We start from the raw sequence: 16,728 nt of genomic DNA, 5'->3' as shown, positions 1-16,728 counted from the left end.
GAGTAGCTGTTTGTCTCACTTTATTTACTTGGTATTGGGTATTTGTCAATGTCATTTCATATCTGCAGAAAATTCATACGTTGTATGGAAGTATGTATGTGTGTGAGTGTGCTGAAGGTCACATGACTGTTTCATCCTATTTGGTGGAGCAGCTTGACTTTTTTTCCCTTGCTTTTGGTGATGGTTGTGAGTGCAGAAGTTGATTGACAGATGCATGCCAGAAACCCCCATTCTCCTTTTCAAAGACTACATATGATGGATTGCGATCTTTCAGCTCAGCAGGACACAGGGACCATGCAAGCTGTAATTGGTCAGGTATGGAGTCAGCCATTTCTCAACTCCCCTTTTATTTTTTTTTCCACAAGGGTCTAACCATATGATTCACATAATTCGTATTTACAGTACCATCTTTCTATCTGTATCTTCAGCTACCAGTGAGTGTAGTACTGAAAGTGAGAAAGGCAAAAGAACCACAATAATCCGGCCAGGGAGTCACTAGTTAAACCTAAAATACCATTTTTTTCTTCTAATAAACCCAGTTTATAATTTAGTCTGAGCTTTGCCAAATCAATCTATTTATTAATTTACTGTTGTATTTTGTTTAAATGTACTGAAGTAGAATAACTGAGGAGTGGAAGTGTTATGTTTGCTGGGGAGTTGCTTTCTATTTCTAATGCTGTTCATTATTTCTATATTGACTGTATTCCTGTACTACAGGCTGTGGGTTATTTTTTTCTTTTTCTTTTTTCCTTCTTTTACTCCTAACCCAGATACTGTGTGATTGAGCTTGGTAAATGTAGTAGTCTTTGCTGCTGCAGAGGGGCAGCCTGCAAATTAAACACTGCCACAATCTGAAAGGTCCAGGTGGTCTGCTCGTGCTTCCTAATGCAATCCAGCACAACAGCTTTAATAAACAGCTCTATTTAGTTCTCCCTCCCTGTATCCAGGGAAGTGAACTGGTCTGGGTCTGCTGTGATGAAATGCCAGAAGAATATCTCTCAAAGGCCTCACAAGCTGATTTTTAGAGCTTTTCCGTTTTGTCGTCTTTGTCTTCCAAATGGGTCAGTGAGTCCTTCTCTTTCTGTTTTGTGATTTCTGATAAGTCTGTAGTTTTTATGTGTGTATTTTAACCATGCTATTTCTAGCTTTAGCCAGAAGAGAGGAGAATCATTGTCTTTTCATTTGCTTCAATTAATAACCTGAAGTGGGGAAAGAAATTAAATTATTTTGTCGTGTTGTACAGGGAGGGCTGTTTTCCTATGAATGCAGCCAGAATAGGATGAGGATATCTGCTTTTCTTTTTCTAACAAAATTTTAAGTGCTCAACACTTTCTCATTAACCACTGACTGTAAATCTGTTTCTGGCAAAGGGTATTTTTTGAACTCTGAAAAGTTTGTGGGTTTTTGCATATGTTTTCAGTGTAGTGAACGCATGCTGCTGAGGTGATGACACAGTATTTGTGTTTCGTATATGCTGTTACAATGCTGGAAAATTATGCATCCAACACACTGTTTTCAACTAAATTGTGGCAAAACACAGAAGTCCCTCAAAGCGCATGGTTTATTAATACCATCATACACAGTAATGCATTCCTGGGTGGAAAATGTCAAATATGTAATACCATGTTTACCACAGACTTTTATTGCTTTAAATATTTTAAAAATAGAAGATACATTTTTTATTAAAAAATCCCCCAAACATTAACAGATTTCTATTAGGCTGGCTTGTATCTAAAAAGTGGGACATGTTTGCCAGTACTACATTGTGTGAAAATACTTATTTTAGAGCAAGTTAATTAGATTTTTGTGTAAACTTGTTCAGTCTTAAAGAAATATTTGTAATAATTCTAAGGTAGATAACAATGGCAAGGTTTTCAGCAAGTACTCTTGACAGAAAATATACCCCGAAACCTTGACAAATCTCAAAGCTTGTAATATCTCTTTAATATAACTTTTGATTTGGCATGTGTGAAAGTGTAAGTTAGCTATTTTATGTTTAAATCATGCTTGCTCTTAGAAAGTGAGTTTGAGGTTGTCAAGGGTAGGGGCATGTTTTATCTGTGTGAAACATTCCATATTTCATCAATTAAAAAAAAAGTTCAGTGAATGTCTGAAAAATGTTTATATTGTGTGTTAGTGTATTTCATTTCCTAAAAATCAATAACAAGGGCATGCACTTCAAAGGAAAATACATTTCACTATTTTAGATTACTAACAACTTAAGGTTTTTTATGTCAGAGTTCATGATATTATTATTGTGAAAACTAATACATTAGGTGTTTCAAATATTTTTTGGCTCTGCATGTGTGCATATTTACATATCATAAGTAAAAGTTTGCACACCCAAATGTGTTCATAAATCCACAAAATGTTTTCAAGAATGTTTTTGTTTTACTGAATTGTCCAGTGTTTGGTTGTTATGAGCTACATATGAAGAAAAAACAAAATGCTTATTTTTTTTTCAGAAAAAAAATTATGTATTTTCTAGTTGTATGATGAAAGAGTTACTTAAAACTTGGGACACCCAGATCAATCAGTATAATTACCATACATTGCTGAAAATAGAAATAGTCCTTCTCTATCGACTCTAATACTCAGCTGACAACAGAAAATAACTATCAAATAACAAACCCATAAAATCTTTCCTCACTGTAAGTCTATATTTAATACTGATAAATAATAAAGATTTGCATATTCAGTAAGTCTATATTTTTAGAACAGACATTCATTTCCCAACACTATTATTTTAGAAGAAGTTCTCAAGAATCCTTATTAACTTTCAAACCCCTGCAAACAAAAACTTTAAGTAGATGTTTATCAATTGGCCTTTTTATTACAGAATTGTATTTTTCTCCAGCTGTGAGAACGGAATTTTGTTCTGACAATTCCTGCAGATGTAGCTTTAAATTCAGTCTTGTCTGCTGCTAATGGAGTGTGAACTCACCTAATTAAAAATCCAAACTATGCATGTATGTCTCTGCTCCAATGGAGATCAGAAACACCAGCAGTTATTTGTAGTTCAAACACTAGTCTGTGTATGACACAAAAGTAACAGCAGGAGAATTTTTTAACACCAAGTACTTGTTCATCATTAAATGCATTTTCCACAATTTTTTTTTTTTTTTTTTTTTTTTAGCATTCATGATTTCATCCGTCTCCAAGCACCAGTGTCCACAGTGGCTCCCACTGGTGATGGCAATGGTAGGCAGTGCTACAATCCCACCCATTACCTAGCACCTGGATGTACTGGCTCTGAGGTGGAGGTTTGCTTGCATACATACCTTCCCTCTGGATTTTTCCTCCCCCAAGCAAGCAATTACATAGCCAAGTACTCTGAAGAACAACCTCCTTGCCTAGTGTGTCAAGATCTAGAAGCTCATTGCTCATTGTGATTTTGATTCATAACTGGAGTGTTTGGAATGAAACCCTGATCCCTGTCAGCAATAGTCTGTAGCATCCTTTCTTGCACGCTGAACCATAATACCTGTTATTTCTTCAAATGTGTTTTGTTCTTCCAGAAACTAGTAGCTGGATTTTTGTGCCATTTTCCTGATATATTCTGAGCCCATTTAGATGAACAGATAATTAAATGTGTAATCTAATAATTCCAATTATGCTGTAGTTTCTCTTCCTTGTATGTGTTTTCTAAAATCTGTACCATACCTTTTTCTTCTTTCTCCTTTTTTTTCCACATTTTTTTTTTCAGACCTGAGCTTGTGAGTGACAGGTTAGTTCATCAGCATTACAGCCCTCCTGTTTTTGTCTCATCTCATGCAGACAGGTCACTGTGTCCAATCACCCTTCTGGCTCTGCTATCCCTGAGGGAGCCCTGGCCAGCCTGCCATCTTGATCCACCGGCCTGAGGGCCCAGGCTGGCTGCACATTTCTGTGTTCACTGGCTTTTGCAAATATACTAAAATGGGAAGGGGTAGGGTGGGGGTGTGTGCGTGCAGATTAAATTAGATCTCTGTAAACTGAGAGGAAGTAAATTAGGTAACCTTCTTCAAATAGGCAGGCATTTTCAGTTATTACTGCTATGTTGGAGTTCTCTTTCTACATGTCGACACTGGTTTTTTTTCTGTATTTCAATGATATCCCCTATGTGATCACTTAATCTAGTAAAAGCTATTTATGCAAGGGTAAATACGCACTGTTTTCCCACAGAGAGTTCTGCTCTGAAGCCCAGTTTATGTCTGATATATTGCTGCAGCCCAGGTGGGTCCCCTATTCTGTGTTTTAGCTTGTTGTTTTTTAATTTGTTTCGGTTGGGGTCTTTTTCCCCTCCCCCATGATTAACAACAAAAGAGCAGGGGGATAAATGTTTCCAAGAAGCCATTGATTTCCATAACTCATGGGTGACTTTTGAGAAGTTTGATCTGTTGTCAGTGCTGTTTTGCAATGCAGATCAATACATATCCTGGAGTCTAATTTTTACCAAACGAAGATCAGATCTATAATGTTAGTTTGTGTTGAGCAGTTCCTTAAGTGTTACTTCTTACAGTAGTAGGGAAGGTCTTTTTCTCTTGGAATACCCATTTCCATCTCTTATCTAATGTACAGAAGTGCCTATAACACATGCAAACAGTAAAGAATCATATTGCACATGAATTTAAGACTCAGTTTTATAATACTGCAAGGAAGTGTACCCTTTTGTCTATAGTTTGGGACAAATACTGTTCTCTCTAGTAAGAATTAGGACTATCACTGTAAGCATGACTACTTGCATAAGTAAGGTCAGATTATTTGTCCTCTTGTCTGCTTAGTGCATGTCCAGCACAGACATTGTTGTCCTTTACAGTCACCAGCAGTTGTTTTCTGCAGTTCGAGACTGGGAGAGAGAGACTTATGGACAGGTACACAGTGACTGTTGCTTTTAGTAGTAGAGAGACAATGTAAACAGCAAGAATCATGTTTGAAAAACTTCAAAAACGTATTTTTTAATATTTATGAACAAGCTGGTACTCTGATAATGAAGCATTCCATCTCTGCAGAAACCCACTGGTTTATACATTCTCTAGTACATTGTGTCCTTAAGAATTATTATTGTAAGGAGATGCAGGAATGTGGCTGTAATATTTTACAGTATAAATATTTGTTGTAGAGGAGTTTGGATCTTGTTAATTTAATATATGTAAATTCTTTGGTCCTAGGCCTGGATTCCAGCAAAAGAATGCATTTGTGTGTCGACTTTTGTTTTTACAGCAGGAAAGATGTATTTTTATCAGGTTTTAATTGAAATCATCCCTCTAAAAACATCTTTGTTATCATATTTCTTTATTCTGTTCTGTGCTACTCTGCTGGCTCATGTGTTAGTTTGTGGATCAGGTGAATTAAGAGGTCAGATCTTTAAAAAGCTGTGATTTACACTCTGTATATATTCACTATTACTCTAATTGTAAGAGAAAAATGAAATATGTCAGATGACCTTTAAATTGCTGGGCAAGCGACACTCATCCAGTGATGTAGATTTTTATCTTTTGGCAATGCATTTACATTCACGTACCTCTGCTGTGTTTCCTAGATTCTAGACTGATAAACTAAATAGCAATCTAGGCCACTTTTGTATGTATGCTACATAGAAGTGACCATGCTGAGCCTCTTATCTTACACTGACCTGTAGCTGTAACAAGACTTTTATTTTTCTTCCCTGATCTGAACTGCAACTCAAATGGAAGAAAAGGACATTTGGAGACAAATTGTACATAGCATTTTCAATGCTAGATGAAGACATGGCAAAATATTCTTTTTTTCCTATGATTTACATCTCTGTGGCATTTGCTTGTAGTGCTGCACCTTACTCTGAAATTGTAAAAATGATAGGAAAGACCTCAGATCAATCAGTTCAGAATACGTGCTTATTGCTTGTTTATCACTCATTAAATGTAACAGGACTTAAATGTCTACTAAAAAGATGGTCAGCAAATCACTTAAGCCCATGTAAGAAGTCTGCTACTGCTAAATCTTCATATGCACAATACAATACAGAATGCAACAGGACTTCCTAAGTAAATAACAGTTTGCAGGATTTGGTCCAACTTGGCTACTGCATTACTGTCATTGCTAATAAATATAACATCCTCTAACCTAAATAACTGCTATGTGAACTCTTTTATAATTAGAACTGACTATTAGGATTAAAGATAGTAACTCAAGGCTCTTGAACACTTTTATTTTTTGAGGATGTCAGGGCTACAGGTAAATGGGCTATAGCTTCAGGGTTTTTGTTTTATCATTGGCTTTGAAACCTCTATGATATATAGGACTATTGCTTCAAAAGAGAAGATTAGTTGTTGATATTTGCTGCTGATTCTCTGATGACTGGTAGTGTGCTGTTCCATAGGAAAGCTTTATCTAACTGTTAGATCAAAAGAAAATTTTGAAGATCAAGAGACTGTTCTAAATTTCTAGCCATTTTTAAAAGTGGTAGTGGTAGAATTTTTTTTTAAAAAAAAAAAGAAAGGAGAGGCACGGGACACAGGAGAGCCAAAAATCTGCATTGCAAGCCATCCTTCCACGGTGAAGCATATAAATTAAATTTTCTTGAGGTGTTTAGAAGTCATTTTGCAATTCCTAATAAGCATTTTTTTTCTAGGAGTGGTACAGTTTTTATATGCCATACTATAGTACTGCAAACCTAGGTCCAACAAACTTTTAAGCATAGTCTTCCTTTTGCTCACATGAGTAAGAGCAATTGATGTCATTAACACTGATGCATGTACTTAAAGTTGAAGAAAGGTGCTTTAGATATGAGTGCCTCCAAAATGGATCTTACTGTCTGGTATAGTTGCATGGTTGTCCTATGCCCTTTGCTCACCTGAATGAGTTTTTACAGGATAGGACACATATCTGTTCTTTCAAAACAGATGGTCTTGTCTTTCCTGTACCACTTTACTGTAAAAGAAATCTAGTGGGAGTGCTGCAAAATCTTACTTGCAAGAGTAATTTTTCCTCCTGTGATATTTCCAGCAAGTATTACCTAAACTACTTGCTAAATACAATCTATCCCCATCAGTAACTCCTTCCAGGATGGGTCTCTGAACCCACAGATGGGAAAGGGCATTGTAAAGAGAAACAGGTCCTTAAGTAAAAGAAAAAAAAAATATGTTAGGAAGGAACTTCATGAGGCTTTAGCCACTCATCCCATCAAACAATTTTTATTTTACAAGTTTTTACCATTTTCAAGGATCTCGGACCTGCATGTGTTTAGAAGACACAACCCAGCTGTGTAATGGCTCTTCCGAAAAGGAAATATTTTAAGGGCTACAGTAAAAGACAAAAGTGGATTTTTAGTCACCCCCTGCTATGGAAACAAGCATTTCCAGCAATAGAAAATAACAGAGCACGAGGTTTTTGTGAGCAGATTAGTGAAAGATGTGTTAATAATATTACAGAATAGCTGCTGTTAGACATTTTACAAGAGATAATTCTGTATCAGAATGTTGTCCTTTTCAGTAAACCGTTTACATTTGTAACTGCTTTTCCACATACTGAGCCAACTTGTAGAGCTCTAATTAAGATTTTACTTGAGCTTTGCTAATATTTTATGTGCAATGAAGTATGAGGGAGTTTTACTGCAATAAAAAATCTAGAGACTTTAGCCCATTTCTGGAAGTCATCTTGGGAAGGGGTGAGGAGGTAACAACAAAAAAAAGGATTTGCAGCATAGACCAAGACTGAGGAAAACTAGGACTGAAACAACAATATTCATGACTGAAACTTTTCATATCCTTATCCAAGTTTATGACCAAAAATCTTGTCTCCTATCAAGGGCAAACTAACATCAGCTTCCATTGGTTCATGGTATAACACACTGAAGGTTATGATTAGTATTATTTTTTTAATTTGTAACAATAAAGAACTGTGTCTTATTGTTACTGAATTCAGATTTAAAAATAAAAAAGGCCTAAGATGCAAATAAAACTGATACCCTTTAAGTCTAGCATTGCTGAGATACTGTTGTGATGGCTAGTGGTTGGTACTGGAAACAGATGCTGCTAGGTGTGGAAATCTTCCAGAGTCTTGGACTTCCCACTGGCTTTGTTAGGCAGGACTCTGTTCCAGCAAGGCCTTAATGTTTTCAGTTGTCTTTGAAGGCAGGGTTAGGCCCTGAAGCACAAAAGGGAAAAAAAAATTACTTTTCTTTTTTTCCTACTTAGACATTGTTAATGAAGGAAAAATTGAAATGTTTCCCATGAAAAGTGTGCTGTTTAAAGTGAAGTAAAATAATCTAGAATAAAGGAGAATTATGCTGCTCTAAGAAGCAAAAAGGATTCCTGGCCATAAGTCTTTCCTTCACTGTGCCCATCCCTTTCTGTGTACAAAACGTGCTTCACATTCTTCAAAGGGATTATACAGAGCAGAAATAATATCTACAAACAAGAGGCTCTCAGTCTTTTGGAGGAAAGGTTGAAAGTTGTGGCAAATGTAAGACTGGTTTCTAATGTGGAAGAATAAAGCAGAGAACATCAAACTCATTTCACTTAGTGTCATTCATCATGATTTATCATTATAGTCAGGGCAAACTGTGATCTCAGAGCTGAAACAATTTTGTCCATTGAGAGGAAAAAAACAGCTCCAAAAACCAGAATGTTCCAGCTTGGTTCTTATATCCTTAGGGTTGCAATATTGAATTCAGAATTGGGAAAGCTTAATCTTGCAGCCAGATTTGACAAGATGCTGGTTGAACAGTAGGCAGAGTGATAGCTTGTGTGTTGTAATGCTCATGGTGGGAAATAAAGAAAGATAAGAAGATTTTTCCATAAGTTTGGATGCAGTAATCACTACTCTCTCCAGCTTCTCACCAAAGTAGGCAAGAAAACCTATGCATGAGAGTTGGTGAGCAAAGCTCACAATTTCGAAGCCTGACGGAAGAGAAACTCGAGGGATCTAAAACAACAAGTGAGTGTTTGCAATGGCTCTTTTTGTTTGTTAGTTTTAGTCTGTTGCTTATTTGAAGGGTGATCATGAAACCATTTAGGCACATCCACAAGAATCCCCATAGACTTATCGTGAAAACTCACATGAGCACCATATTGTGCTCACCTGGCCTCAACAGAATACAGGCATGGACAGATGATAAAAAAATATGCCAGTTCTCCTGCTCCACTCCAATAATCCTGGAGAATAGGTGTCTGGGGGTAGCAAGTGTGTAGGTGTGGTGGTATAGGCAAAAATATGGAGGCTGCATGTGAAATCTTGGAGGGTTAAGCAATGGACTCATTGGCTGTTTTTCAGAAAATAAGGCCTGACTTTTGAATAATCAAACAACAACAAAAAAGGGCTGAAGACGAGAGTTTTTCCCTCTGAATATATTGGTTTCTGTTTATTTTTTAAGTTCATGAAGAATTCTTAGCAAGAGGAGAAATTGAGGATTGCCCCCTAACTAGGAATTTAGAGTGACTCTATAATGAATTTTAACCCAAGAGGCACTGTGGGTATCAGCAAACTCTTGTTCTATTCTGCTCATGTCCTTATGCTAGACCCATCACTGCAGTTATTAGATCTCAAAGATTACATTCTTTGATCTAGTGCTTTCTAAATCCTTAAACCACAGTTTATTTATTTAAAAGGTTATATCCAGCATTGGATTGGATTGTAAAGTACCCTTTGACTCTTTCATGAAGGACACAGTAGAAACACATGCTACCAAAGGAGTATTTCCTTTTGACCATGAAGCACCACAGCATTTTATTGAATTAAGAGGTACACAAGGATCTGTACTTTTAATCTGGCCAGTGTGTTGAGATTCTTTTGTACCTTATTGGTATTACGATGTCATTAATTTTTGATATGACAGGCATTTATTAGGGTATATAGCTGAATTTCAGCTATTTTCTAAATTAAAAAAAACCGGCAAAATATCTTCACATTTCCATAAGAAAATATAAGCATACTAGCCCTCAAACAGATAGTAAAAATGGCTTTGTTTAGAGTGTGTTCTTGGTGCCTCTTTTTTTATCTGATGTTTACCATGGTTCATCACAAGCAGCTCTGTGGAGCTAAACAGTTACATTTGGGTAAACATGATCACCAGCAGGTTTAAACTTGTTCCATCAGATTCAGAAGCCCTTACATGAGCAAATTTACCAGTGTAGTCTACAATGCTTGATTAATAATGAACTGTGTGATGTGACTCCTAAGGTGATCAGCAAGAAGGCACAGAAAGCAAAAGGGAAGAATACTAAAATTGAGACCAGTGTGTTCCATCCTGACTGATATTAATTATGCTGCATCCAAACTGGTCTCTTATGTCTCCCTCCCCTAATCAGTCCTGCAAGGCAAACTGTAAAAATTCTCATGTTATTTCCCTTAATTCTGGAGAAACCAAGACTGAAATTGGCACCTGAAAAGAGATATCTTATTTAAAATAGCTATTATGTGTTCATTTTTTTAGTGCTTGTGTTGGTTATTTTTCTTTTTTGAGAAGCTCAGCCCCTGGAGATAGTAGCCTGATTCTACTTTATACTGAGACCTCTTTATACCATCTGGTAGTACAAAACAGCTGTAAAGTGGGTGTAAGAGTAATTTATTTATGTGTACTTCAAAGCTCTTTTATATTTCCAGAATGGTAGAAAACCACTGTAGTGTAAATGGGAATCCGACCCAAACAGATGGACTAGAATTTCCATTTTTTTCAGATGGAAATGAAAAACACATACACAGAAATCAGGCCAGGGGAAGAGAGGAAGAACTAAGCCTTATTTAGCTACAAATAGGTCTTCATTAACATCCATTCTGAATTGAAAAGCAGACAGGGTGAAAGGGCCAAATCCTGTTTATTGGCCACCTTTGTTGACAGTAATGAAAACATTAAATGGAGGAAGGTGAGCACCAGTTAAACCACAGCAGTCAGTACTTGACAACATAACCAAAACAAAAGAAAGGACGCTTTCTAAATCCATCAAGTGCATAAATGAGTACCTGTAAAACAAAAGGCTTATCCTAATTCTCTCTTTCCTTTTTTTTTTTTTAGATTTTATTTATTTACCCAGTGTTGCGGCATTTGACAAAGATCTGTTTCCAGAGCATTATTCAGTTAGTATACCTGGATTAGTGAAAAAGAAAACAAATGAAATTCATGGGAATTAATGTCAGTTAAATTCCCTCTTTCTGTACTTTATAATGTCAGATGAATTCTTCAACGCCAAGTCAAAGGGCGAATAAAAGTAGCAAACAAAGAGAGAAGAAGCGAAACAAAGAATGATAGTTATGCTAATGGGAAACATCTTCAAATTTAGTCAGACATGGGAAAAAAATAGAAATTTTGGGGTTGACCCAGGAGTTTTCTTTGAAATTTTGAGGAGCTTCCTATACCATTTTATTTCATAAACACTATTAAACAGGTACATAGGAGACTTAAAGGATTCTGAATATTTTTAAGGACAATTCCAGCTAAAATACTTCAGTTGTTTCCCAAGGAGGAGAGGCAAACATGGAATAGTTTTGCCTATTTTTAAAGACACCTCAGTTTTAAAAGCAAAATTGTGAATTTGGTGAGGAGTAGGAGCATTGTGTCCAAGGTGTTGCTTCTGTTATTCTGTGACAATCCACCCATGTTTTATAATGTTCCAAGTATGAGACATGTAGTTGGCTCATGTTTACCTGGCAACGTTAACAGTTACGTTCCCTAAAGATACACAGAAAATAAAGGTATGAAAGAAGCCTCAGAAAGTCATCTGCCCATAGACAGGATCATCTTATCTGACTCACATCTGACAGATATTTGTCAAAATGGCTCTTGAAAAACTCCAGCAGCTCCAATTCCACAGAATCCTCATGCTATTTGTTGGGTTTAACTATTATTACCTTAGCGCACAGTGTAGAAAGTTTTCCTTGTGACAAAAAGAATCTTTCTTTCTCCAAGTCAAGCCCATATCTTCTTCCTTCTTCTAGGGATATCAGGATATTTCTGTCCTCCCTTGAAAGCCTAGCTTCTAACTTGTCCTGTCTTGGGAAATAGCAGAAGTGGCACCAGGGACCCTTACCCTTTCATGTACTCAGTGACCACTCTCTGGGAAAGACAGAGGAGGAAGAGGCATGATTCAAATGAAGATAGGACAAGAGCCAGGGAAGACATAAGTACAGACTGAAATGATGTGTACACATGTAGTCAACTATAACTAGAGAGTGGTAAGGGATGGAGAGAAAAAGTAGGAGGTGGAGGGGAGAGTGAGTCCAAGACAGGTTGGGAACTGTGAGGATCAGTAGGGAAGAGGACTTGCACCCTCTGTGGGCAAACTGAGATGAGACGAGCAGTTGAGAAGGGGCTGGACATGCCTAGGGATAAAGACAGAAACTGAAAACCTGTGGGGCAGGTTCCCTTGATTCTCGTTTGCTTCTCCTGGCAAATCCTATTGACAAAATATTTCAGTTTTCCTTGAAAAAATATGAAGGCAAACACGCAAAATGTGAAAAGCATTGTTTGTATTGATGAGCCACAGAATTAAAATAAAATATTTGTACAGTCATAATTTGTTTTCCTTGTGAATATGTATAATACTAGACTCTTCAATGATATAAACAACCACAAATGTCACACAGATTAGGTTCCTTTAGCATGACCTCTATACCTCCACACTTCCACTTATGTTTCCATAATAGTATTTGACAATATAGATAATTATACTTATTTCTGGGTATTGTATTTGATATATAATGTTTTTTCGATTCCTAGAAATTGCAGAAGTTTTATGAATGCCTGTATACATATAAACACAGATATATACACATATGTGTGTATACATATATTCTGGATCAAATCCCAGAAAAGTCTTATTTGACTTTAAATGTTTGAGCAAGGTTGGATTTTCATAATTTGGAAAGACTAAAAAAAAAAGAGATAGAATTTTAAAAGAAGAAATAACTTTGAACTAAGCACTTAAGCTATTCTGCTTACAAACATCAAACAGAAACACACAGATATTTCCCCCTTTTTTTCATACATATGGTAGGATTACAAGTTCTAACATCGCTGAGTTTTTGTTATGAATGAAAATTTTCCCAGAGATCTTGCCATTACTTGTTCCAGCAGACAAAACCTACGAATTTATCCAGTAGTTTTTCTAGAACAGTGACTGACATCTAGATTTTTAGATATTTATAGACACTGGTCTTTGCATAAGGTAGACACCTGAAGCTCCTATAATAGATGGTACTTGGCTCTTAGTTCTCCACAGCCGCAGCTGGTTATTTACCATGTTAAAGATGGAAGCATTGCAAAGCCAAGTGCTTTTTCACATCAAGTGCCTAATACAGTTCCTTTACTGCAAAGTAAAAGCTTCAGGTTACTACGGAGAAACAATGTTGGATTATCATTTGAACAGATATAATTGCTACTTTCAGCAGCTTGAAGTCACTTTAATTTCTATACTACGCCAATTTTATCTCTGATGGGGAGGGATAATTTTCTGAAAGTTATTTAGCTTTTCTTCAGCATTATTTACAATTGTGACTATAATCTAATGCATGATTTAGTAAGAGCGTGCCATCATATTGAAGGAGAACTAGGAATAGGTATCTAGTACAAACTACTTCTGTGGGACAGAGCGACATGCAAAGGGAAAGGAGTAATTGACAACATGGGGGTGTGAAAAACACAGGATTAGAAGAAGAGGAGATGTGGGGTGGAAGGAGAACATGGCAGCTAGAGAAAAGGTGCTTTGGTAAGGCTGAAAATTTCAGTTATTTTTCAATAGCTTTGTTACAGATTTATGTGTTGAACTAGTGGTAATAGGGACTCACAAAGGCTGAAAGATGAAGAATGGTAGCCAGGATTAGGCTGTGGCAGAGAGCTGTAGGAAACAGTTGTGTGCAGGAAGGCTGATGTTGATAAAACCACATCCATGTTACATCCTTTCTCTTCACCTTCATGCATTCAGCATCTGCTCAGATGCAAGTTCATCAAGGCACCCATCTTACCAAGCATCAGCAAAACACGTCTGTAGTCGTAGTGCACTAACAACCGAGACCAGTGTAAAATCAGGGCTCGACCCCATCACCATCTTGTTCTTCATCAATGTTTTGCAAAATGTTTAGCTTTTACTGCCATTAATGTTAATCTCTTCAATTCCCCTTTTTTGCCTTAACTAAAGATAGATTGGCATAGGAGTTGTCTGCTGGGAAATTGCGGCCTACAGTGTTTCAGATAAATATTACGAAACGAAGAACAAGTCTGTGAACCTGTCCTTAGAAGTGACTTACGTCCAGAGCTGTTCTGTTAGCAGAGGCGTTGCTGGCTGTGGTATCAATCCCCTCCCTCGATGTGATTTAATGATTCTTTTGAAATTGCTTTTCTAAAAGACACTTTATTTTTTGGTCAGTATCCTTCTGCTTTGGATCGGCTTCTGTTTGGTAAATGCTGCCTTGAACATCCACTGCATCTGCAGCTGTCTCAAGCATGAGTAAGACTAGGTGGATAAAGTATATATTTCAGCCCCCCTTTCATGCTTTCATCTGGCAAATGTTTCCCTCCTGAGGCTAGAGAAAGACAAAAAAACCCCCTATTATTTGACCAAGTTTACCTGAAATTATATATATATATATATTTTCTTCACAAATCATCTAATAAGAATAGGTTTCATATGCAAACTCACACTGGTGTCTGGAGTGCATATTTGTATTACTGAATCACTTATGTGCTGTAGTCCCACGCTGGTGCCCCTGTGCTCAGGGACAGCTGCTACTGGCATTAAAGGCAGCAAGTGCCAAGGAAGGAAACTCAGTTTGGCCCTTTAGCTCAAGGGTGTGCTCAAAGGTAATGGCAACAGTATTGTGCAACGCAGAGGGGAATAAGCAGTGACATCAGCTTTTGTAATTCTTACACTGTAAAGTTTCAGGCCCAAGGTTTTAACTGTAGAGTTCCCTCCACAGCTTCTTAGTCTGTGACGCAGCTTAGTCTCATGAATAATGCTTTTAAATTAATGTATAAGATACAAAAAGTGTAGAGGACACCAGCTGGGTCTTAATTACCCAAGGACATTTATTTACACCTGCTGTGGTGGAAATCAAGCAGCACCTTTTCACAGGGAGGTGTGAGATTTGGGGAGGAGGGCTTAACAGGCCTGGGACCATAGACAGGGATGGCTCAGTCCAGGCCACCACGCAACGTAGGGTTCAGGTATGAGGCCACGGGAAGACACAGAGTCCATGGCAGGGCTGTGGCATTGCTGGGCTAAATGGGGCTGTGGGCAGGGTGGGGAGGACCCAGGTGTGGCTGCTCAAGGTACATAAAGCCTAGTATTTCTGTAGGAGGAAGCGGTGAGCAGTTGGGCACCAGGAGAGCATCTGGGCCATGGTCCTGCTCTATGAAGAAAGAGTGAGTGGGGTGAGGTATTTCCTAGTTCACCTAAGTATCATTGTAGCTGTGGTGAGAGGTGCTGTTTATGTTTCTCTGGATTAACACCAATATCGATGGATTATATGATGTCTCCAAGTATGTATGAAATAACCAGTGAAGAGCCTGTTGATTGTAATGGGGTCAGGTTTGGGCTGCATATTTATCTGAAATCTCATGTTGGAATACTTAAAATGGGATGGGTGCTACTAAATTTTGGTGTAAATCTTCCCTCTTGTTATTACTGACCTTATACTGGGGGCCAGGTCTTGAAATGGTGCAGGCAAAGACTTTGGTAGGTACAGGGATCCACTTACCTAGAGGATGTCCTGGGAATTTACAAACACAAATAAGAAATTAAGGAAAAAATGTATTTGACCAGTCTACAAAACTTCATAGTCACTTTTTGTTATGCTGTACTCAGTTTGGTGTATTTGTTTGCTAGCTGCAATGAGTGATCAATGAACCCTTTAATTGGTCTCGAATGCAAGGTAAAATGACTGAAATTCTCTGCAATTTTCTTCAGAGTTGAAAGGCAGTAAAAGCAGAATAAGCATGATCAGAGTATTAATTCCATATGTGTGTTTCTCTGTACTAGATGCATGGGGAATGCTGGAGAGTATGTGGTAGCTGAATTTTTCAGTGTTGCAGCGGGGGAAGCTAATTGCATGTGGAGTGTAGGCAATGTATGGGCAGCTGCAGGCTGTTGTGAAAAGTGGAAATATTTGGACATCTGGTGTTGAAAGATAATTTCTTTTGGAGTTGCTTCCTAAATCAGTTATGAAATACAAATCAGAGATCCACAATAAAGATTTAGCCAGTTCTCCAGTATGTACTTCAAGTTTGGAAAAAGTGTTTGGTTTATGTTTCTTTGTTTTGGTAGTGTCTGACTTTTGCTTGGACTATTGTTTAAAGGCTGAAAAAAAAAAAACCAAACTATTTTCAAGACTGAATTTTTTTGATCGGTGGAAATCTTTTCTTCAAAGAGGAAAGATGCACCACAGATGAAAAGTAGAACTTTAATAGAGGGCTTTGAAAGTTTTTCTTAAAATGAGGAACAAAGAAATAATTATTCTGCCAGTGCATACGAGAGTATATGTTTAATCTTTTTATTTTATTATTTTGCGTCCTATTTCCCAACAGCCTAGTGGAGGTTCTGACATTTAAGCAGTAAAGAGAAAACCAAGGCTTGCAGATGCATCCTAATACCTCAACTCTCATGCTAACACTTGCAAAATTTGTGTTAAGCTACAAAGCATCATAATCAGGCATTAATTGAATTATTTTGAGAATCTGTGCTTTACTGTGTTGCATTAAGCATTGCATCACAGTATTTCTAACAAGCTTCTTCCTCAACAAGAATTGTGTTGTGCTTACTACAATTAGCATTCACCATG

General features: G+C 37.3%; 1 protein-coding gene across 3 annotated transcripts in view; it reads left to right on the top strand.

Annotated features, from left to right (window-relative positions):
- The first annotated feature begins 210 nt into the window (after positions 1 to 210).
- The window catches only part of POU6F2 (POU class 6 homeobox 2), a 323,558-nt gene continuing 307,040 nt past the window's right edge, over positions 211 to 16,728 (top strand). Inside the window, exon 1 of one of the 3 annotated variants that reach the window (XM_069859806.1) lies at positions 211 to 315. In XM_069859806.1, coding sequence (XP_069715907.1) covers positions 211 to 315 — 105 coding nt within the window. Of the gene's footprint in view, positions 316 to 922; positions 1,062 to 16,728 lie in introns of those variants that run through there. The other 2 variants (XM_069859810.1, XM_069859807.1) reach the window with 2 other exon arrangements.

This window comes from Phaenicophaeus curvirostris, chromosome 6, assembly GCF_032191515.1.
Source record: "Phaenicophaeus curvirostris isolate KB17595 chromosome 6, BPBGC_Pcur_1.0, whole genome shotgun sequence".
NCBI classification, from domain to species: Eukaryota; Metazoa; Chordata; class Aves; order Cuculiformes; family Cuculidae; genus Phaenicophaeus; species Phaenicophaeus curvirostris.
This window is presented reverse-complemented; position numbering and strand designations above follow the sequence as displayed.